Below are 23,151 nucleotides of genomic sequence, written 5' to 3'. Positions count from 1 at the left end.
TTTCCTGCCAGTCACCTACCAGCCTCCTTTGCAGTCCTGGTTCCTGGCTCCTTAGCACCCTGTCTGATGGGGAGCCAGAAGCCAAGTTCACAGCTCTTGGAAGTTCTGGTTTCAATGGCTTCCAGAGTCTGTGGCACTGGGGCAGCCCTCCAGGTATCTGCCCCACAGCTGAGACTCCCAGAATTTCCAGGCTCCCCACAAGGCAGGTTGCCTGGAGGCTTGGGGAATGTTTTGAAACGGTCAAAATGAAATGTCATCCTCAACTTAAACACCTGTTTAATTTGGCTATATATGTCTTATTTAAATATTGTGCTCTTTTACTTAAAAACAGAGTGCAGAATTTTACATTGACTTGTGCACAATCTATTTTCAGTCACTTGCTAAAAAATAAAGTTATGAAACTACAAATATAATGACGTTTTGAAATTAAGTGTATGCTCTTGCATAGCATATAAAACTGTACAGTGCAATTTTATTTTTCTAACCTGTTGCTCCTCGGCTATTGGTCTGGAACGGGTTTGTTGAAGGTGCCACTGGAGCGACAGGGGCAGCTACAAATGGATTTGTGGAAGGTGCTGCTGAAAGATTAAGAATTAAAAAAAATTTATACAGTGCTGTGTTGATTTGCATTTGTTCTACACATCCTTCACAAAGTCAAAGACAGTCAGAAATAACTTTACATAAGAGGTTTTTCCATACCTTTTCTGTGTTGGGTACTACAGGAGATTTTTTTTTTATTTATATATATAAATTTAAAAAAAAAAAAAAAAACACACTGATATTTTAGACTACTTACATCATATTGCCTGCACTGGCAACAGTGTAGGTCATCATTTCTAATGACAGTGAAGTCATTAGTACTACTGTACAATGGGACACTGAACTAAAATTTAGTAATATGTTTGCTTACAGTCTGCATAAACATTAGTCAGATTTTAATATACCTCCAAATGAAGCAGGCACACTTGAAGATGCAGGCTGTGTCTGTGCAGTAGCAGCCACTGGTACTGTTCCAAAAGCATTGCTGTAAATAATTCACATTCAATGAAGTCAGTGTTGCTCCTTTAACAATTAACATCTACGATTAATTTTGGCAGATAAAAGCAAAGTAGAAAAGGGATATTTGGGCACAGATCTGAAAATGCTATATAATCCATTAGTGCCAGGAGTTGAATTCTTGATGCCAAGGTCAAAGGCTAAATATATTAGCGCTGAGCAATGGCAAATCCTGTCCGCCAGTGGCAAAGTGTAGAAGTATGGACAATGAGGAGAAAAAGAAATAGGCATAGGCTGCCAAGCAAAAGCTTTAGGGAAATTTGCAATTCCAAGCAAAAAAAAGTTACTACAGGTGCTTGCTTTTAATTACTTTAAAAAAATAATAAAAAAAAAAGAAGACGTACATTGCAAATGTCTCATTTTTCAAAACCAATCTCTTACCAATTATGAGGCTATACGCTTAAATATGCATGTAATCCACATGGAGGATTGTTATCCTCCAACAGAATTTAGTGTGTGAAGTCTAGGAAGGTGTAAAAGTGTTTCACTGATAAACACTTGCTTCAGTTTCATTTTACAACCTCTAGCGGGCAGTACAACCACAACTACCGTTAAGAAATGATGCAGTTTTAATAAGGACAGTGAAGTCAACACCCAACTAACTCCTCTTCAGAATTATTTCCCTACAATTTTTAAATCGTGACCTAAACAAAGAAGAACAGTTGAATACAAGCAGGTTTTTTTTTTACAACTTTATCAACACTACCATAGGGCTATTTTTCTGCCTATAAATACAGTTGGTTTAGGGCTAATTACTTTAACTTCTAACAAGAAAAAGTACCTGCTAACATTACTGGTGGAAGTATATGCATTACTAGAGGTTGCTGTGGAGCTGAACACACTGTCTAATTCTGCTAGAGCTGCATACTTGTCTGAAGATGCACTTGGCTGACTTGGGGCTGACACAGCAGGACCTGACGGTGCTGTAACTACAGTGCCGAAGCCACTTCCTTGCTCACTACCACCTAGAAAAGAAGATACCATATTGAAATTTAAAATGACACTTCTAAAACCATGTTTTCCCTATAATCTTCACCATACTAACAGAAAATGTTAATTAACTGTTCTCCCATCATTTAAGACTAAAATTAAACAATAAGACTTAATGCTGCCCAAATACAGGGCTAAAACTATGGCTCCCAATCTCTATCTTTATAAGCACACGGTACCATGCTTCAATGAGTCTATAGCTCCAAAAGCAGCTTCCTAGTTTCCACAGATCGCATTATTAAGTGAAGTACACTGCTCTCTCTTGCTCCAGTTAGAAAGATGGATTTGTTTTAAACCTTGTTGTGTGTGACTCATCCTTAGAATGCAGCTTTGAAATTTAGATGGAGACTGAAATTTTTGTACATTTAGAAAGCAACAAGGCATAAGAAATCTAACAATTAAGTTACAGAATGATAGATTCTTAACTATTACCTCAAAGTATAATCCTGCAGAAACTCACACTTCCAGGTTCTTGTGACTCCGAACCATATGCTGGGGAGTATTCCCAAACCTCATGTACGGTACCTCACACTAAAGACTGAATTCATGAGCCATGCAGTGAGTGTCACAAAAGCCATATCATATCTTCCAAATGGTGGCTAATTTCCATTTATGCCCTAAGAGAGTAACTACACTCCAAATCCTGAAAAGATGCTAAATAAATAATACAAATCCAGTGTATCAAATTCAGGATAACAAAACGATAGGTAACGGTATAGAATTGTCTTGTTTCCAAGGATATCTGTTCTCAGCAGATTTCCACTGAGAGGAAAACTCCAGAGATTTTACAAGCACCAGTGTATGGCATTTTGTAACCAAGAAGTCTAAACAGTCAACAAAAACTGGAAGTGTGCAACAGTGCAGAGGTGCGCTGAGTAATAACACCTACTTTTTGGAATATGAACAAAAAAATATGACAAAGGAGAGTAATTTAAGGATTTTTTTGTAGGTAAAAATGTAAGAAGAGTAGTATGCCACCTCATGATACCCTTAAGTAAGTTTCACTGAGCCAATGTAGTCTGTCCAGCAAATATGCACCAAAGCACGCAGGAGCAATAAAAAAAATTGGACAACTTGTGATTAAAAGTACAGTATTTTTGAATATCTGGGTATCTTATCCCTCCATAAACACTGCCAGGTCAACGGCAATACAAACAACACTGACGACTCTTGATTGTGCTCCTCGTAGTCCTGTTGTATATTTGTGTTGAACACACATATAACAGCAATGTTTGTTAGAATGGGTGCAAGCTTCAGCTTTAAACAAACCTTCGCTGCAGACTTAGTTATGGAGTAGCCAGTGTCTACTCGACAATTAGAATAATGGCTCATCTTAAGAGTCAGTCACCCACGGCCCTCCTCAAGACCACACAACTTTAAGGGAAAGAATATTAACAAAGCCATATACTGTATCAGTTTTGCTTAGGAGCTGATATACATGACTTATTTACCATTGTTGTATGCTGGACTGAATACAACTTAAACGCCAATGAAATTCATGTTACCGTCCTTGTTCAATATATGGTTAACTTAGTGTGCATACAAAACCAACCCGTTAAACACTAGCAGTTTTAATCTCCTTTAACAGAGAAAGGCTAACCAAGCTTTATATTAGATGAATATCTAAAAAAAAGCTATCACGGTGGCTTTTGATTGTAAAGATAAAAATTATCTTAGACCGCAACTGGTGTGATTGAATGAATAAAGTCGCCCACTCCAGCAATATACAGAAACCTGAATAATGTACTACTAGAATACTCATCACTAACAAACCATTTTGTTGCCAAAATGAAAAAACTTTTGAGCGATTGCTCATAAAAAAAGCATGATCTTTTTGATAAGTGCTATTTTGCAAATGACTGCATAGATTAAAGCATTTGCTTTGTTACAAGAAGCAGCACAGCAACGTAGGAGTTTAAAATGTGCAGGTGTGAAGTTAATCAGAATTTTCTGAAGAGACAATTTAAAGCATGCTTAAAATGGTTGGTTACCATTTTGACAGGCACAGCCATCCTCACAAGGAATAAAAATGAAGGATAACAGGTCAAAGAAAAAAAACTTAATACCTTGCCCTGTGCTGAAGATATTATCTAAATTAGCAAGAGCTGCATATTTGTCTGCTGACTGGAGATTCGGTTTATTCACTGCAACTTTACTGGCAGCAGTTGCCGTTGTGTTGCTCTGAGAAGCATTGAAGGCTCCAAAATCAGCACTGGAGGATTTGGGGAAGTTATCAAAGTGAGCAAACTTAGCATTCATTGATCCAGCACTTCCACCTGTAACAAAATAAGTTAAACATGGATACTTTAAAGGTATAGGAAAGTCTCTCCAAATGCTCTTGGTGGCAATATCATCCCACCTCTTGGTGGTTACACCAGGCAGTAACATCACTTTTGTTTTTTATCCCACAGGCTAACTAAAACCCCTCTAACACTTAAAATTAATCTTGAATCATCAGAATAAGCACATTTATATCTGTAAACTTCTAAATCTGAAGAAAACTCTGAAAGTTCAATAGCTTGCACACACCGTAATTAGCTCTCGCAAAACTATGTTTCAGTGTAACATCATTAAGTCAACTCAAATACCACATATTTAGCTAGAAAAAAATTGAGTTAAATTAGCTTTAATTTTATAAATCCAAAATACAGCTTTTCCTGCTGCAAGAATTCAGTGACGTAAGTAGGAGTTGTTTCATTTTCCTCAATGGTACAATATGCTTGACCATTTCAGATATCAGTAACCAGTGCAGGCAAAAAAGGTTAGCCTGAAAGTCCAGAGGTAGCACAATGGGATACCAGGCCAAGGTTCAGAGAGACTAACTCAGTCCTTTACTCCCAGATGTCATGGCTACACCTAGACAGACAGACAACACAGCCTTTGGGAGGGGAGATAAAGAAAAAACAGAAGGGATTTGAGAGCCCTCCTTTCAAGGAAGAAAAAGTTTCTTCCTAGGATACACATTACATATACTAAAGTAAATGAATCAATCTATTAGGATTTATATAAACACTCTGCTGATCCCAAATATAGGAATCAGTTTGGAAGCTCCAGCTTTTTAATGTGTGCAACAAATTTTATGTTTAAATCTCTACAAAGGTATTAATTTATGAGTTTCCAGATCTTCATTGTAGACAGAGGATTCTGTTAATATGTGCAAGTCAGATTTACATTTTAGTTGAATAGAAAAAGGGGTGGGTGCGTGTGCATGCATACATGTGTACACGCACGTACACTTGGTTGAGGGCTCAGCCCATATTAACTATTAATAAACCATTAGCAATTTGATAATTTTAAACGCAAGCACAGACATAAGCAAAGACTGGTGAAAATATATGTAAGGGTGGAACTAAAAACACAATGGCATATAAAACAAAATAAACTAAGTTTCCTACTCAATGAAACTTACTGTGTACAGCCTGGAGAGGGAAAGCTGAAGTAAATTCACCAAAACTGCAGCTAGATGAAAGCGTTCTGAACGCTGGATAGCCAGAAATTGTGTGAGGGGGATTAAAGTTAACAAAAGAAGGGAGGGGAAAAAAATTAAAAAAGAAAGTTTAAATGACACCACATTCAAAAGGAAAAAAGGAAAAGAAGTCAGCCAAAGATTAGACAAACAGCAACTGTCAGCCCAAGCAAAAGTTTTAAAGTATGATCAAATTAACAAGAAAAGCAAAAGAAGAATTTAGCAATAGACCTTACACATGAAATCTTCTGATAACTGAGTGCCTAACATGCATCTGTGTGGTAAATACATTCAATAATTGTACTTCTCTGGTCTGGATTTATCCATCTTTACTGAAATCTTCTCTTGGAAGATGGAAATCACAGATGTAATCTCCTTTAGATAAATGTGGTCTGATATTTAGAAGTACCAATATAGTTACATTCAGTAAGTTTACAAATATTTCATGTGTAGGGCTAATTATAAGCGACAATGTCAAATTAGGAGGCTTCCCAAAAGTGCCAGAAAACAGTAAAAAAACAAAACAAAAACCCCATACCAAATAACCAATCAGAAAAAGGCATTCATTTCAGGTTTCCCCAGAGCTTCAGATTATGATTATGTTAAAGCAGGCAGATGCAGGAAGTAAACTGAAGTATTTTCTCACTTGTATGTCTGGACTATGTTGTATTCAAAATTAATCAGAAGTGCTAGTAGTCTACCTGTATTTTGGGGCTGAAAAGGAGCCTGACTTGCTGTGGGGAAACCTCCAAAATTACTCGAACCACTAGACTGTCCAAATGCATCAAAGTTTGCAAAACCTGCATTTGCAGAGTTCTGTGCTGTAAATTGTAAAGGAACAAAACATGTTAATGGACATGAAAAACAAAAACACATATGTATTAACTGAAGTAAGTTATGGTTATGTTGGTCTGAGTGTGATGTCCTACCTCAAGCACAATTTTTCTCTTTTTTTAATAAATGAAGCATCACATTCTTATCTAAAGTATAATACATGTCCTACGGATTAAATTAATCTTCAAAATTTATTTTAAGCCTTTCATATTTGCCTTCATAAGTCTGTATCAATAAATTCCCCACTCGTTTTTCCATAGTTCATTTCTGTTAAAGCATGAGTGATATGCCATTACCCACAGTAACTGCAAGACCTCAATAAAAGATAAATCTGCACTGTAATCGAAAGTGTAATTGCAGTGAACGATGACATACCCAGGTTAGCTTTAATCTGACTAGCATGGCTTGCAATGAAGCTTCAGCATGGGCTAGGAATACTTGTAAGGTTTGAGATGAAGCCAATACTATGTTGCTTCACTGCTATTTTTAAATACACTAGAAAATCTAGATTACAGCTAGCATGGGCATGCCAACTCAAACCACAATCATGCTTTTGATTGCAGTGTAGACATACACAGTGTGAGATTCATTTTAAAACCTACAGTACTAGCACAGAAAACTCTGAAGACAGAACACCAAATTTGTAACTGGTAAAAGAGTCAAACAAGATTTTATCTTTCCAAACACTGTTTTCCAGTGAAATGCCAATCAGTCTGGTAGGCTATTCGGCTCCTACAAGTCTGGTTTGGAAATGTGAAATATGTTCTATTTCTAGTATGTATTTTTACAGCATTTCAAAATGTCAAGCATTTATATATGAAATACAACATTGTTAGAGGGCATTTAATTTGTCACTACTTAGTTTGTTTTGGATACATACTATTTAGAAGCAGCAAAGAGTCCTGTGGCAGCTTATAGACTAACAGAATACATACTGTTTAGAAGTCAACCTGTCAAAGCATTCAGAGCACTATGTAATTAAAATGCAATAAAAAAAAAATAATCACATAACAGAACACGAAGCCAAACCAAGCAGTGAAATACTAAAGATGCCTTCTTTTGCAGAAGAGCATTTATATTGATTTGACCTTTTTAGTTTTTGGGGGTTTTTTTGCCCCTAGATCCAGATATTGAGAATACTGGACCATTAACAAAAATTGCACACCCAATCAACATTAGGAGTGAGAAGAGAACCTGCAAAGGAAGGAAATTTAGAATCGACACCCACTCTGCCCTCAACCCTTCCCCCTTCGTGTCATGACATTGCAGGTAACTGAGATAAGATAGTGGCTGAGGGAGTCTGGCTCAATTACCAATGAAAGTCAATATAAATTGAGTGTCCAACTCATTGGCCCCTTTCAAAATTCTAGCCACTATTTACATGCTACACTATGCAAGCAATAATGAATAGAGGGGAATCCCTACACATGAATCCCTCTATTTTAAAATGACTTACCTTTTTATTTTTTAAATATTTATTTTAAGTTGCTCTAAAACCCCTCAATATAATGTGATTTTCCATTGGCATAATAGAATTGGGAATGGATTATTTGGAGGTACAGTAGTATTATCCGGTCAGTGCTTTCAATGTGCCTGGAGCAAGTTTTTACAACCAAGTTATAAACCCCGGGAAACAATAAGCTCTAATAGAAATGCTGATGCCTAAAGTACAGTTGTTGTGACAATTCTGGCTACGAAAATAAAGAGTTATCTTACAAAGTATAAGAATTATAACACAAACATCTACAGTGCATATTTAAAAACTGAAGGGAAGTAGTAGGTAAATAGAAAACTGCAGTTGTTGAACACTCGTGACATTTTTTGCAGCATGGACTTCTTCTGAAGAGGATGTCTGTCACCCCTCCTGACAAGAATCTTGTGACGCATTGCCACATCTTCCTTGAAAGAAAAATACCGTTACTAAATTGTTTAGTAACTGTTTTGCTTTGAAATGCATTGTTCATGTCCATTCCACTCTTGCTGCCCGTGCACGGCCGTTGGAAACTTTTTCCCTCAGCAGTATCCGTTGAGTGGTTTGAGCACCCATTGCTGCCACACACCACTGCATGCAGGTATAAAAGGGAAGAACCACTGCTAGCTCCACTCAGTTCATTCTGGCTAGAACTCCAATGTAGTGGGGCAGAAGGGTGGATCATGGAATGGACATGTGCAATGTATCTTTAAGAACAACGTTAGCAACAGATTTTTCTTCTTTGAATGATTGCACATGTGCATTCCACTCTTGTTTTTGTGGCTTGAGAGTCACCAAGAGGTGGAATCGGAATCTATTTAAATAAAGATTGGAGAATTCCTCATCCAACTTTAGCCTTGTCTCTCGAGTTTTGAGCAACAGCATAAATGGGAGGCAAATGTGTGGACTGAGGAGGAAGTTGCCACTCTACAAACATCTACAACCAGAAACTGTGCCAGAAACACCATTGAAGCACGTTGATCTTGTCAAATGAGCTGTGACTGATGAGTGGGTGACATTAGCCGGGTCATAGCACATGCGTATAAAAGAGTCGAGCCAAGAAAAGATGCTTTGAACAGAGACTGATTGTCCTTTTATTCTGTCTGACACCACTACAAATAGTTGGTAGGACTTATTGAAATGCCTGGTCTTATGCAAATAGAATACCAGAGCTCTTCTGATGTCCAAGGTATGTAAACGTTCCTCCTTCCCTGTTTGAATGTGGCTTCTGGAAGAATGCAGGCAAACAAATGGACTGGTTGATATGGAAACACACCACTTTTGGAATGAAGCTGGGGTGAGAATGCAAATAAACCATATCCTTAAAGACTATTATATAGGGAGGCCCAGACATTAAGGCACATTGTTCTCCTACCCTTTTGGCCAAAGTGATGGCCACTGAATATATCATCTTCACTGGCAGAGGCAGCAGAGAGAAAGTAGCGAAAGGTTCAAATGCCAGACCCATAAGACTGGACAAATACCAAGTTTAGATCCATGGGGAAATACCATCTTGTACCTGAGGACACAACTTGTTAGGCCCTTCAAAAAACCTTGTAGACAGGTCATTAGAGAAAATAGTGATTATCTTCTTTAGGGTGGAATGCTGAAATAGTTCCATCAGAGTACATCTGGCAGCTAACAGCCAAACCTTGGTGTTTCCGATGCAATAATTAGTCCAGAATACATTGAACCAAAGAACAGGACAGCGATACCCCACACTGGCAAGAACAAATGGAAAAATGCCTCCCTTTAAGAGGTAAGTAGCTCTTGTAGAAAACTTTCTACTATTTAGAACAGGGGTTCTCAGACTTTTGTATTGTCACCCCTTTCACACAGCAAGCCTCTGATTGGAACTCCCCCTTATGCATTAAAAACACTTTTATATATATTTAACACCATTATAAATGCTGGAGGCAAAGCAGGGTTTGGGGTGGAAGGTGACAGCTCACGACCCCACATGTAATAACCTCCTGACCCCCAGTTTGAGACCCCCTGATTTAGAAGGACCTCCTGAACCTCTTTCAAGCAAGATCACTCTCTAATATCTAGCACCTTAGAATCCATGCCGTTGGAGTAGGCGCTCATGACCTTGAGAGATTAGGTCTCAGTTTAGTGGAAGTGAGATTGGAGGTTTCACTGACACCGCCAAGAGAGTGGAGAACCAGAGTTCATGGGCTCAAGCTGAAGCCATGAGTATGACTCTGGCTTGGTCACATCTTATCTTTAGTAATACCCTATGAATGAGTGGGATTGGGGGAAAAGTGTAAAGGGGCCTGCCTGACCACGGCAGCAAAAACGGTGTCTGTCAGGGAACTTGGGCTACAATCTAGTAGCTGACACTCTGTTGATCCTTGTCACAAATAGGTCTACTTGGGGAAACCCCACCAATGGAAGATTTATCTAGACAAAGAGATCACTCAGTCTCATAAGCAAACTGATCAGATGGTCTGCTAGATCATTTTGGACCCCCCAGAATAAGAAACTTTAGATCTATCAAGCTAATAATGCAAAGCTCCCAGAGCAGAGCTGCCTCTTGATGGAGTAGAAAACAGTTGGCTCCTCCCTGCTTGAGACAGAACATTACCGCTGTGTTGTCTGTAAGGACTAACAGACTCTTTCCCTTGATGTGCGAGAAACATCTGGCACTACAGTCTGATAGTTTTACACATCAATGGCAGAGCTGAAAGCTAAGTCTTTTGAGGACCAGAGACCCTGAGTTTGCAGAGAACCCAGATGGATTCCCCATCCCAAGCAGACGCATCCATCACTAGCATAAGCATCAGCTGAAGGCAAGCAAATGGAACACCTACACATATATTGGCTGAACCTGTCCACCAATCGAGGGAGGCAAGAACATAAGACATTCTCATCACCAAGTCTAGCTGATGGAGGCTCAGTGAGTAGATGGAGGCCAACCTACTCTGAGGAATTCTGGAGTGCAGTCTGGCATATTGAACTACATACAGGCAGGAGGCCATATGCCCCAGGAGCCTCAAACAGTTTTGTGCTGTTGTGACTGGGTGATGTTGCCTACCTATAATAATTGATTGAATTGTCTGAAACAAAGTCCAGCATGACTCCTATAAACTCTATCCTCTGGACCAGGGAGAGGAGAGACTTCTCTGCATTGACTAGCAGTCTCTCAGCATTGAACATTGACTGGATCAGGCACACATTGCGCTGTACCTGCAGTTGAGAAGCTTGTCATCCAGATTTACCCCTACTTTCAACTCCTGATGTTCTAATGAATGCAGCTACTAGTGACATAACTTTTGTAAAGATCCTGAGAGCTGCTAATAGGCCAAATGGTAGTACAGTGAACCGATAATTGTGACACTGGTAAATGAGGTGCTAGCTCTTACCAAATCTGCCCAGCTGACTCCTACATTGAAAAATTCATAGCTGGAAAACAGACCAGCTCACGTGTGTTTGTATTGCTCAAGATAGGTGCTAGACTTGTAAGACTGTGTTTAGACTCTATAAAATGCTGGTAAGTTGCTGCACACATTATTCTTACTTGTAATGTCTGTATCCCATGCTATCAGGTAATATGAAAGTTTTGCTTTATAATTGTAAAAATGCCTGCTCTGAACTTGTGAACCTAGACAGGAAAAGGACTATCAAGTCTAACTGGGCCACTGTAGGACAAAAACTTAGTTGATTTCTTCATGGGTGGAAGTTTACTATAGGATTGGCTACCAGCGTGCTCCTTGTTGAGATCTCTGGCACAAAGTGATCTGGGGTAAATGACTGGTCTCTTGGGACTGGTAGCAACCTGAATATTTTGTGATTTTTGGCGTAAGTGATCATTTATCACTAAGTGCAGCTTGCCTGGGTGGCAAGATAGACTGGAATGCCCAAGGGGACAGTCTGCGACTCCATGGTAAGATTAGTACAGTGATGCAGGAGTCCACATTTGTTACTGGGTCACTGAAATCTAATTATAGAACCACCAGTTTGGGGCATCTGCCCTGCTTTCTGACAGTTTGACCTGAGGCTAGCACTCATGGATGTGAACCAGTCCAGACAGCATGACAATATTTTGGATTTACCAGAAATCAGAGATACTTCCTGTGAGCTTGATTGATTGCCATATAGAAGTAGGCATCTTGTAAGTCGAGGGCAGCATACTAAGGGAAACAGAAGCTATCTTTTTAAAGAATTTATTGAGTTGATGCAGGTCTACAATTGGCCTTAAACCTGCCCCCTTCACCTCTGGGATTGAAAAACCGTGGAATTCAAACCCCTTCCCCCCTTTGAGAGGGTGTGGAATCTCATATTGCCCCCAACCAAAAGAGAGATTGTATCCTCCTGGAGTGGGGGCTCCTCTTGAGAGTGGTCTCTGAGGAGGCATGGGAGGGGGGTAGAAACAAACCATTGAGTATATCCCACCTCCACAGTGCTCAAGCCACACTGGTCCAAAGCAATTCAGGACCAAGCACTGAGGAAGAGGGACAGATGATTTACAAAGGGGCAAAGGGAGTGGAATTTAGGTCTGGAGAGATGGAGAAATGACTGGCACTTCCCACACCCTTCGAGATACCTGGAACTGGAGCCAAAGCAGCAGGAGGAGGAAGCCTGTACCTATAATCTCATGATTTTTTTTTTTTTTTTTTGACAGATACTATCAAAGAGCTGGAACAGAAAAATGGTGCATCTGCTGAGGTTGACCGTTCTTTCTGACCGGGGCAGGTGAATACAAATCTTAGGAGCTTAAGGTGGCTTGAGTACTTAAGTCCATGAAGTTTGCTATCTGTCTTGTCTGAGAACAGAGAAGGACCCTCAAGCGGCCAGTCCTGAATAGTATTCACAGAAATACTTTTCTTGTCAGGGGTGAGGGAAATCGGTGCTGGAACTTTGATAACACAGGAGGCGTGCTTCTCACTGAAGCTGCAGCATTCAGCACAGTCAGACCAGGATGGCTCAGATAGTGGCCTGAGTGCCGCCTCCCTCAGCAGGAATTTCAGCCTAGCCTCTTTATCCTTCTTGAATTCCAGGCAAGTCTCACACAGGTCTTTAATGTGTGCTTTTCCCCGGGCACTTCAGACAACTATTGTGCGGGTCACTCACTGACAGGCCCTGAGCAAGAAGTACACGGCTTGAAGCCTGGAGACCAAAGCATGCCTCAGTGGCAGCATCAGAACCCCGAAACAGGGAAAAAACAACCATAATAAAAAATATATAAATTTTTAACACCATTAAAAGACATGCCAGTCAGCATGTAAATTTTCAGTTTTTCAGTAAAAAAAATTACTAACTATACTAACTACTAAACTAAGCTCAGGGGGAAAAGTTTCCAACTGCCAGGCCCTGGTGCACAAACACCAGGAGTGGAATGGATAAGTGCAATCACTTGAAGAAAAAACTGTAGTACTCTGAACTTTTCAATTAAATCTGTACTCAAATTGTTTTCCTTCCCCAATTCATATCTCCAATATGTTGAACTAGTTTCCTTTTCCCCCACTCATCTCTGTAATCCCTCTGCCCAAGTTCCCATATACTACTTGGCACATTAGGAACTCCACAAGATGGAGCATATCAGAAGCTGCATTCTTGTGCAGTTACCAGGCATTACAACAGTACAGCGACAGGCACTCAACCGTCCCACAGAGTGCTCTCCTGTCTCCACATTCTACCCAACCAACGCAGAAATACCTTATTACAACAGCTTTTTCCTGCTGGCTAATAAATTCACCCATTCCCTTGTGGCTGGAACAGTTTATAACAGAGGCGGTTAATCTTGCTGCCCCTCAGCAGTAGTTTCTATAGGGGGCCAGACTACACATTCCAAAGAAAAAAAAAAAAAAAGTCTTCAGTCTCCTGTAGGAGAAGCTGTAAAGGAGGCAGAACCACTACCACATCACCAAAATAGGCATCATGGACCAGCACCAGTACACAGCTAAAGCAAGAACTACTGACCCATATACATCAAAGCCTCTATCTTTTACTGCAACAATCTTTGTACCCAATCACCTGCCCATGTACCCTTTACTATAAGATGTTCATGTCCATCTTAAATTTTGTATGCAATGATTCCCAATTATATTTTATAAACCTTTTAAGAGCTTGCTATTGTATGCGTACGCGAGTTCAACAACTCTTTCCTTTTGACCACAAAGACGAATCTAACTTCAGAACCAGCTTCACAGGGTGGTACTGCAGCCAAAGTGTAGAACCCTGGTCTATCAGAACAAGTTCATGAGGGGGAAAAAAGGCACTAGAACGTTGATAGGAATAGAACAAAAGGGCTTCAGCCATGTGACTTATGAGCTGGATCACTGAAAACAGTTTACTGCATATGAAATGTCCTTATTAATGTATGGTGCTTGCAAGCCTGGTGAGCAGGTACTTCGCTTTGTACAGAAACTGGCTTACTGATCTCAAATTTGCCACCAGATATTCACAATTTAATGTGTTTCAAAGGCCTGGTCTACACTATGACTTTAATTCTGGTTTAGCAGCGTTAAATCGAATTAACCCTGCACCCATCCACACAATGAAGCCATTTATTTCAAAATAAAGGGCTCTTAAAAATAGATTTCTGTACTCCACCCCGACGAGCGGAGTAGCGCCAAAATCGACATGGTCATTTCGAATTAGGGTTAGTGTGGCCACAATTTGATGTTACTGGCCTCCAGGACCTATCCCACAGTGCACCATTATGACCGCTCTGGACAGCCATCTGAACTCGGATGCACTAGCCAGGTAGACAGGAAAAGCCCCGCGAACATTTGAATTTTATTTCCTGTTTGCCCAGCGTGGAGAGCACAGGTGACCATAGAGAGCTCATCAGCACAGGTAACCATGCAGGCCGATAATCGAAAAAGAGCACCAGCATGGACCGTACGGGAGGTACTGGATCTGATCACTATATGGGGAAAGGATTCAGTGCTAGCAGAACTTCGTTCAAAAAGACGAAATGCCAAAACTTTTGAAAAAATCTCCAAGGGCATGATGGAGAGAGGCCACAATAGGGACTCAGATCAGTGCCGTGTGAAAGTCAAGGAGCTCAGACAAACCTATCAAAAACAAAGGAGGCAAACGGTCACTCCGGGTCAGAGCCGCGGACATGCCGCTTCTACGCCGAGCTGCATGCGGGGGGGGGCCCCCGCCACCACTTCCCCATCCTACCGTGGATTCCGAGGCAGGGGTAATCTCATCAGCTACACCTGAGGATTCTGCGGACAGGGAAGAGGAGGACGACGACGACGAGGACGAGCTTGCGGAGAGCACCCAGCACTCCGTTCTCCCCAACGGGCAGGATCTTTTTCTCAGCCTGACTGAAGTACCCTCCCAAGCCAGTATCCAAGACCATGACCCCATGGAAGGGACCTCAGGTGAGTTTACCTTTTAAAATATAAAACTTGCTTTTAAAACAAGTGTTTTTTAATGATTACTTTGCCCTGAGGACTTGGGATGCATTCGCGGCCAGTACAGCTACTGGAAAAGTCTGTTAACGTGTCTGGGGACTGAGCGGAAATCCTCCAGGGACATCTCCATGAAGCTCTCCTGGAGATACTCCAAAAGCCTTGCCACAAGGTTTCTGGGCAGTGCAGCCTTATTCCGTCCTCCATGGTAGGACACTTGACCACGCCATGCTTGCAGCAAGTAATCTGGTATCATTGCATGACAAAGCCTGGCAGCGTATGGTCCCGGTGTTTGCTGGCATTCAAGCAACATCCATTCTTTATCTCGCTGTGTAATCCTCATGAGAGTGATATCGCTCATGGTAACCTGGTTGAAATACGGGAATTTAATTAAGGGGACAGAGATGGCCATTCCTACTGGGCTGTTTGCCTGTGGCTGAAAAGAAATCCTTCCCTGCGGGGGGGGGGGGGGGGGGAGAGAAAGAGAATTGGCCCAGAGCTTTTCATGTTTGGCTAGCAGGGATCTTCCCTGATACCAGCCACGCGGTGGGGGGAGGGATAAAGTGATCATCCAGAGAATTGGATGGTGGGGGGGAGGGTTAGTTTGTTTTCTTCTGCTGAAGGTTAACAGGAAAACCGCAGCACTCAACAGGCTTTGCTTGGTATGTGGGAAAGGAGGGCGCAGAAGGCGAAAGACAATGGCTTACCATGGCCGCATGCAAGCCGAATTCTGTTGCCCGGACCTGCGTCTGATCTCTATCAGCAAAGCCACAGGCGCTCAATATTAAGAGGCAAAATGCGACCTTGCACAGAAATCACATGTGCTATGTAATGTGAATAGTGTTGGTCACCGTGAAAGAGTATAAGCATTGTTCTGCAAAATGTATCTTTTAAAAAATTCTCTCCTTTTTTCCCCTCCCTCCAGCAGCTGCAAATTTTTCAAGCCTCCCTCCTCCGTCCCGAAGGCTCTCTCAGATAAGGCGTCGGAAAAAGAAGACGCGAGACGAGATGTTTGCAGAAATCATGGAATCCACCCGCAGTGAAAGAGCTCATCTGAATGAGTGGAAGGACAGGGTTTCAAAGTATAGGAAAGAAGCCAGTGAACGTGAGGACAGGAGGGACCAATGTGAGGAAAGTAGAGATGCTCGAGATGAGAGGTGGCGGCAGGAAGATCAGAGGAGGCAGGATGCAACGCTGGGACTGCTGCGTGAGCAAACAGACATGCTCCGGCGTCGGGTGGAGCTTCAGGAATGGCAGCAGGATAACAGAGTGCCGCTACAGCCTCTGTATAGTCCCCCTCCCCATGTTCCATAGCCTCCTCACCCAGACGTATAAGAACGCAGGGGGGAAGGAGGGGAGGCTCCGTACACCCTCCCATTCCACCCCAGTGGACAGCCCAAGCAAAAGGCTGTCATTTTTTTAAAACTTTTTTAGTGGCCTTTTCTTTCCCGCCGATCCTCCTCCCAAACCCCACCCAGGTTCTCTCCCTCTTTTTATAAAAAATTAATGAAGAATAAATGATTTTTAAACGATAGTGACTATTTCCTTTGAAAGCAAGCTGGGGGAAGGGAGAGGGTGGGTTCCTTACAGAGAATGAGTTAATAAAGGGGGCAGGTTTTCATGAAGGAGAAACACAGAAATTTCACACTGTAGCCTGGCCAGTCATGAAACTGGTTTTCAAAGCTTCTCTGATGCACAGCGCTTCCTGGTGTGCTCTTCTAATCGCCCTGGTGTCTGGCTGCACATAATCAGCTGCCAGGCGATTTGCCTCAGCCTCCCACCCCGCCATAAAGGTCTCCCCCTTATTTTCACAGAGATTGTGGAGCACACAGCAAGCAGAAATAACAATGGGGATATTGGTTTGGCTGAGGTCTGAGCAAGTCAGTAACGATCGCCAGCGACTTTTTAAACAGCCAAATGCACATTCTACCACCATTCTGCACTTGCTCAGCCTGTAGTTGAACAGCTCCAGACTCCTGTCCAGGCTGCCTGTGTATGGCTTCATGAGCCATGGCATTAAGGGGTAAGCTGGGTCCCCAAGAATAACTATTGGCATTTCAACATCCCTAACGGTTATTTTCTGGTCCGGAAAGTAAGTCCCTTGCTGCAGCCCTTTAAACAGAGTAGTGTTCCTGAAGACGCGAGCGTCATGAACCCTTCCCAGCCAGCCCACATTGATGTTTGTGAAACATCCCTTGTGATCCACAAGTGCTTGCAGCACCATTGAAAAGTACCCCTTGCGGTTTATGTACTGGGTACCCTGGTGCTCCGGTGACAAGATAGGGTTCCATCTATCACCCCACCACAGTTAGGTTCGGTCATACTCAGTGAGGCAGCATTGCTTCTTCCCCCTCACTGATGCCCACACCAGTTGTCTGTTCACTATTTTTCACTCCCTCTCCATAAAGGATCTTTCAGATCAATATTTATGTGATTTATGTCAAATAGTACTACTACACTATATTTTATAGCTATTCTCTTCTGTTTCCCATACTGTTTTTGCAAAGGAAATGCACAGTGTAAGTTTTAAAACTTTAGAATAATACTTGCTTTATTAAACTTGACTTCCAACTCGCCATAAGTTAAATCTTAACAACTGATATAACAATGTTCAAGGCCAGAAATATTAATTTTCCTTTTATTAATTCAGAAGATAACCCATATTTATAAGCCATAAAGAATGAAAACTCCTCAGGTTTCTATACATTTAATTAGGAGGGAATGTCTACATAGAACTCTTACCTGTATGACTGTTGAAATGTGCAAAGTTAGCAAAATTTGCTGTAGCAGTTGACTGAGGAGCAGGAGCAGCAAAGATATCTGAGCCAAGGTCACTGAGGAGGTCAAATTGTTTCTTTTCCTGCTGCTGTTGTCCTTGAGACCTAACGATAACAGGGGACTACAAACAACATTTTAATTAGCTAAACAAACAGGAAAGCCAATGTTTAACCAAGCTTTACAAAAAGCTAAAGGACAGACTGAAAGAACTACTTCTGGTACTAATTTTGAACGGTTTTTTTTTGCCATGGAGCATTGTTAGCAAGCCATATCAAGTTTCATAACTTTAGAATTCAGACCACAATTATGTAAAACAAGCAATGAACTCGTTAAAATTTGATAATTTACTCTAGAGCTTCTAGTTTAAGTTTTTGTACAAAGGAGAATCTTTCCTCAACCTCCTCCTCCTACCCTCCCTAAGGTGTGCAAGATCATATTCCCCCTCAGGCCCCATGGGCTTAGTGTGAGTCTTCAGGTAGCCCTGCTTAAGTGCACCTTAGAAGTTAAACAGCAGACTTGCAGAGACTAAGATGCATGTAAAACACAAAAATCAGAGGTATCTAAACCAATGGCTCTAGATTAAGGAGCTTGTATATAGTATTTGCAATTATTTTTGAAGCCCAGCAGAGCCATGTAGACTGAAGCTCCTCCTTCTCACTGAATCCCCATTTTTCCCTCCCCCCCCCCCCCCCCCTGGAAGAAAAAGAAAGTTAAGTTTCTTGCAGAATTCCTCAACAGAACATTAAGGCTGCATGATTAAAAACTCAAGAGTCAGGAAATTCTAAACAAACATTTAACCTTAGCTTTCCCCTCTTGTGAGTTTGCATTATACAGACTAATTACATCATGTATTTGAAAAATAATATATATTCTTTCCCTCCAGCCTATCATGTACCATTATGGATAACCTAGACAGAGAGCCAAAAGTCATTTGACAAGAATGCAACAAAACACACTTGTGTAACATACAGCACAGTATTCATGACTATATATAAAGAGAAACATATATGTTAATTAAGGTAGCTTCACTGTTCCCTGAACTGCTTCTAAGGAAGGGACGTTAAAGTTATAGTACACTGGCCTGACCAAAATACTTCCTCCTACCACAGGGAAGACGATTTATGTAAAATCTAGTTTATAGTTAACTTAAATTTGGGCCATTGGAGCAAAGAGATGCAGCAAATCTCAAGTTGTTGAAAAACCATGGTTTTACTTCTAAAAGCAGTAACACTGACTGGCTAAGAAAGAAGTCCTGTCCATGCCTCCCTTTAATAAAAAGATGGCAGTTGAAACAGAGGGCTTCAAAGGAGGCAGTGGTGTATTTTTTTAAATTCCAGCAAGGATGCAAGGGAGGAGGATGGCCCGACCCAACCCAACTATAGTAAAAGCGGTTTTATCCAGTGTGTTGGGAGAATGGGGGGGTGCCATTAAGTAAAAAATGCCTGTTAATGACAGGAGGGAGTTTGGGGTGCAGGAGGAGGTGCAGGGCACAGGCTCTGGGAGGGAGTTTGGGTGTGGGAGGGGGCTCGGGGCAGCGGGTTGGGGAGCAGGTGCAAGTGACAGATCCGTGGACCGCTCACCTCAGGCAGCTCCCCGCAAGCGAGGCTGTGTCCTGGCTGCTCCTAGGCAGAGGTGCAGCAGACAGCGCTGCGCGCTGCCCCTGCCCTGCCCCGAGCGCTGGCTCCGCAGCTTCCATTGGCTGGGAACCGTGCCAACGGGAGCTGCGGGGGCGACACCTGTGGGCGGAGGCAGTGCACCAAGCTGCCTGCCGCATCTCTGCCTAGGAGCAGCCGGGACAGGTCACCATTTGCAGGGAGCCACCCGAGGTAAGCGGTCTACGATCAAGCCCTCTCTCCCACGCCCCAACCCCTTGCCAGTCCTGCGTCAACTGGACTATAAACCAGAATTTCAATGAAGATCAGAAATGCTGTTTATAGAGCTTTCTGGTTGGGTCCGGATAAAACAGCTTTTACTGTATGTTGTGGGTACACAAGATGTTTAGCCAAAAGCCTGTTACAAAACAAAAACATCTTAGTTTTATTAAATAGCCCCAAAAATGCCGGTCTATTAATCATTATTACACAGGGAAGAGGCTAGCATTTTTAGTCTGAAGCATTCAAAGTCAAACCACCACAGAACTCAGTTTCTAGATTTTACTGTCAGTCCCCTATTCGCATTCCATAAAAGCAACAGAGCATGAAAGCTATTAAGGACAGTTTTATTGTAACAGCAGTAACCCACGAATGCCACAATTTTCAGTATTTTGTAAAATCTTGTTCAATTCACAAAATGCCCATTCTCCTTTTAAATACTGTAACATAATCCCATGTCACTGAACTCTTAGCCATTACTCACTCACTTGGCTAGGTGTGCCTTTATTTAAGTGCAGTGCTGGTGCAGATTCTCCCAAGAGAGATTTAAGCGGTTTCACCTCAGGTGTGCTGCTTGTACTACTAGCAGAGGACCCTGATATAGATGCATGGACTGATGCCACAACCTTAGCTTGTTCTGGAGGAACATACCTAAGTTGAATAAGAGTAAAATTATTTAATATTTAACATCAGTTTTGTTCCAACATCCATTATAATGGTAGCACAGGGATCAAAAGTTATTGCTCTGAGGTCTGAAATCTGCTATTTTAAGCTCTGGACCTATGTCAAATAGTACTTCTGGTCTGATAGTCCAGTCACAATTTTAGTGTCCCATATCTCAAAAGCTTGAGACTCCAGTTTTCCAATGTTTTATAGCAGTCGTTTTCAACCTGTGGTCCGCACAGACTGTCTAAGGGGTCCACAAAAGGTGACTATAAAAATAAAGTTTCAGATCCCATAAAAGGCATTCCTTTGATCAATCAAAAGTAGGTGAATGCCTCCGACCTACAGGTCAAAACCCAGAAGTGTTGTTACCACAGAAGCCCACAGTTTAGCACCCTCTCTCACACTTCGTTAAATGCTGTGCCGAGCACATGCAACATTTATAGTTGAGTTCTGTTCAGTCAGTTTTCAGTCTAAGACATCTATGGCAGGGGCCTGAGGACCACAGGTTGAATTTCCAAATGGTCTGCACCTCCATTTGAAATTTTTTAGGGGTCCACAAATGAAAAAAAAAAAGTTTGAAAAAATTAGGGCATGTTTAGCATATTAAAAATCACATCTATTTCAACTCAAAAGTGATGTTAACAGTCCCTAATCTCAACCAATTACCAGGGTTTGAACCATTGTTGTACAATCTATTAAAGTCTGAATTTTAAACATTTCTTTAACTATTGGTAACTCAATATGAGTTTTATTAAATATTCACTTTACAGAGCATCAATATTTTTACAAAACCCAAATAAATATTTCTACCATCACTGTAGTTCCATCCCAGTAAGGGACTGTAAGTCCTATACGGTTACTGATGTCACCATAAGCAGTTACAGTTTCCTTGTTCGAGATGAATTATGATTGCCCCGTTAAGCGGAACATACAGAACTTTTAAAGAAAATAGTCTGATAACTTCTCCACTTAAATGAGCTGTAATAGCTCTTACACCCTATTCAGTAAACAACCGTTTATGTAATAAGTCCAATATTTTCTGACAAGGTCTGCCACATATACAAGAGGAAAAAGAAAAACAGCCCACCCCCCAGACAAGCAAACATAGTAAAGCTGTTAGCATACGAGCAGAACACAAAAACTTCTATTCTGCCCGATCTAAAAGCCACTCTGAGGGAAACAGCAGAAGCTGCCCTTGTGAACAGAAAACAACTTCCCCACCTGCAGAGTGCAACAGTCTTGTGGAGCCTCAGCAGCTGCTAAGGCAGTTGGGATCCAAGTGCAGACCTTTAGGAAGAAGGCCATGGAAAAATAACTGACACCCTGTATCCCATGTTCTCCACTTTTATATGGTTATATATTTTGTACAAAGTATGCTTTGTGAGGTATCACTTGTAAACTCAATCTGCTGATTCTTATTATCCTGTTGAAATGTGTGTTACACTGCATGTGAAATTATGAGATTTTGCTGTATGATTGTTACTGGAATGTGTCGCAATTCTGGTACCCAGAATAAGCCAATTCCTCAGACAGACACAGACACACTAGCATGCCAGAAAAGTGCTAAAGAGCCATTACCTGCTGGGGGGTTGTAAACAGGAAATTTACAACTTATCTGAAAAGACAGTTTGAAGTTCATGTACATCATGGAACTGCCTGCCCACATGACCCAGCAAGGATTTTTCCAGCACACAAGGGTTGGGGTATAAGAACGGGCGGGAAGGAAGGGAGCGGGGTGCAAAATGGCTCTAGCCACCTCCCTGCTCATAACATCAATGAACACCTAAAGAACACCAAACTAATGAGTGGTCCCAGGCTGAAAGGAAACCTAGCCTGTGAACTAATGATTGCCTGCAGCATCTGGTGTGGTAAGAATGTTTGCTTCAAATTTTATTTAGCTTGGTAAAACGTAGGAATTACCTTGCAATTTTATCTTTTTATTTCTTTTGTAATCAATTCTAACGTCTATGCCATACTAATTATAAAAACTTAAACTCTACCTTTCTGCAGTTAATAAAACCTTCTTTTATTATTTTATCTAAGCCAGTGTGTTTGATTGAAGTGTTTGGGGAATCTCTACTCAGGTCAACAGGACTGGTGCATATTTATTACCCACAGCTGGAATGACAGATTAATTATGAGCTTGTACTGTCCAGTGGGGCTACTGAACAGTAGAAGAAAAGGCTGGGCCTGAGGGATATGTGGGTGTTGCCTTATATGTGCTTCGTGGATGACTGTGCATAGATTCATGTACTCAGCTGGGAGTGATTTTGCATGCTGGTGATGAGAGTGAGCAGACCCTGGAAGGGTTTGCTGTTCACTAGCAAAGTAGTGTAAAAGGCATCCTAAGCTGGAGAACTAAGGGGACACAGCAGTCCCTGGGGAATGTCACACTAACATATGTGGTGCATCTACTAACAAATGTCCAGGTCTTCTTCATAACATTTTAAATGAATATCTAGGTTTAGCAATGTTCAGACTATGCAGATGTAATGTTTAGTGCTTTACAATGCCCAGGTCTACACTACAGACCTATATCAGTACAACTCTGTTGCTGGGCAAAGTAGGTACGCCAACCTCACCGCTGGCGTAGACAGTGCTATGTCATCGGGAGAGGTTCTCCCATTGACATAGCTCCCGCCTCTTGCG

General features: G+C 41.6%; 1 protein-coding gene across 16 annotated transcripts in view; it reads right to left on the bottom strand.

The window, feature by feature from the left end:
• AGFG1 (ArfGAP with FG repeats 1) overlaps positions 1-23,151 on the bottom strand; it is a 76,950-nt gene that overhangs the window by 14,344 nt on the left and 39,455 nt on the right. For 5 of the 16 annotated variants that reach the window (XR_008446183.1, XM_054039662.1, XM_054039659.1 and 2 more), the window contains exons 4-11: positions 20,325-20,487; positions 17,930-18,086; positions 6,214-6,333; positions 5,456-5,527; positions 4,110-4,322; positions 1,838-2,021; positions 945-1,024; positions 486-578 (exon numbers count right to left, since the gene is read on the bottom strand). Coding sequence is in view for 15 of the 16 variants with exons in the window: in XM_054039662.1 (XP_053895637.1) it covers positions 486-578; positions 945-1,024; positions 1,838-2,021; positions 4,110-4,322; positions 5,456-5,527; positions 6,214-6,333; positions 17,930-18,086; positions 20,325-20,487 (1,082 nt within the window). In the remaining variant the exon portion in view is untranslated. The remainder of the gene's footprint in view (positions 1-485; positions 579-944; positions 1,025-1,837; positions 2,022-4,109; positions 4,323-5,455; positions 5,528-6,213; positions 6,334-17,929; positions 18,087-20,324; positions 20,488-23,151) is intronic. The other 11 variants (XM_054039663.1, XM_054039660.1, XM_054039665.1 and 8 more) reach the window with 8 other exon arrangements.

This window comes from Malaclemys terrapin, chromosome 9 (assembly GCF_027887155.1).
Source record: "Malaclemys terrapin pileata isolate rMalTer1 chromosome 9, rMalTer1.hap1, whole genome shotgun sequence".
NCBI classification, from domain to species: Eukaryota; Metazoa; Chordata; order Testudines; family Emydidae; genus Malaclemys; species Malaclemys terrapin.
The sequence above is the reverse complement of the archived record's forward strand: the minus strand, read 5'-3'. Positions and strand labels throughout refer to the sequence as shown.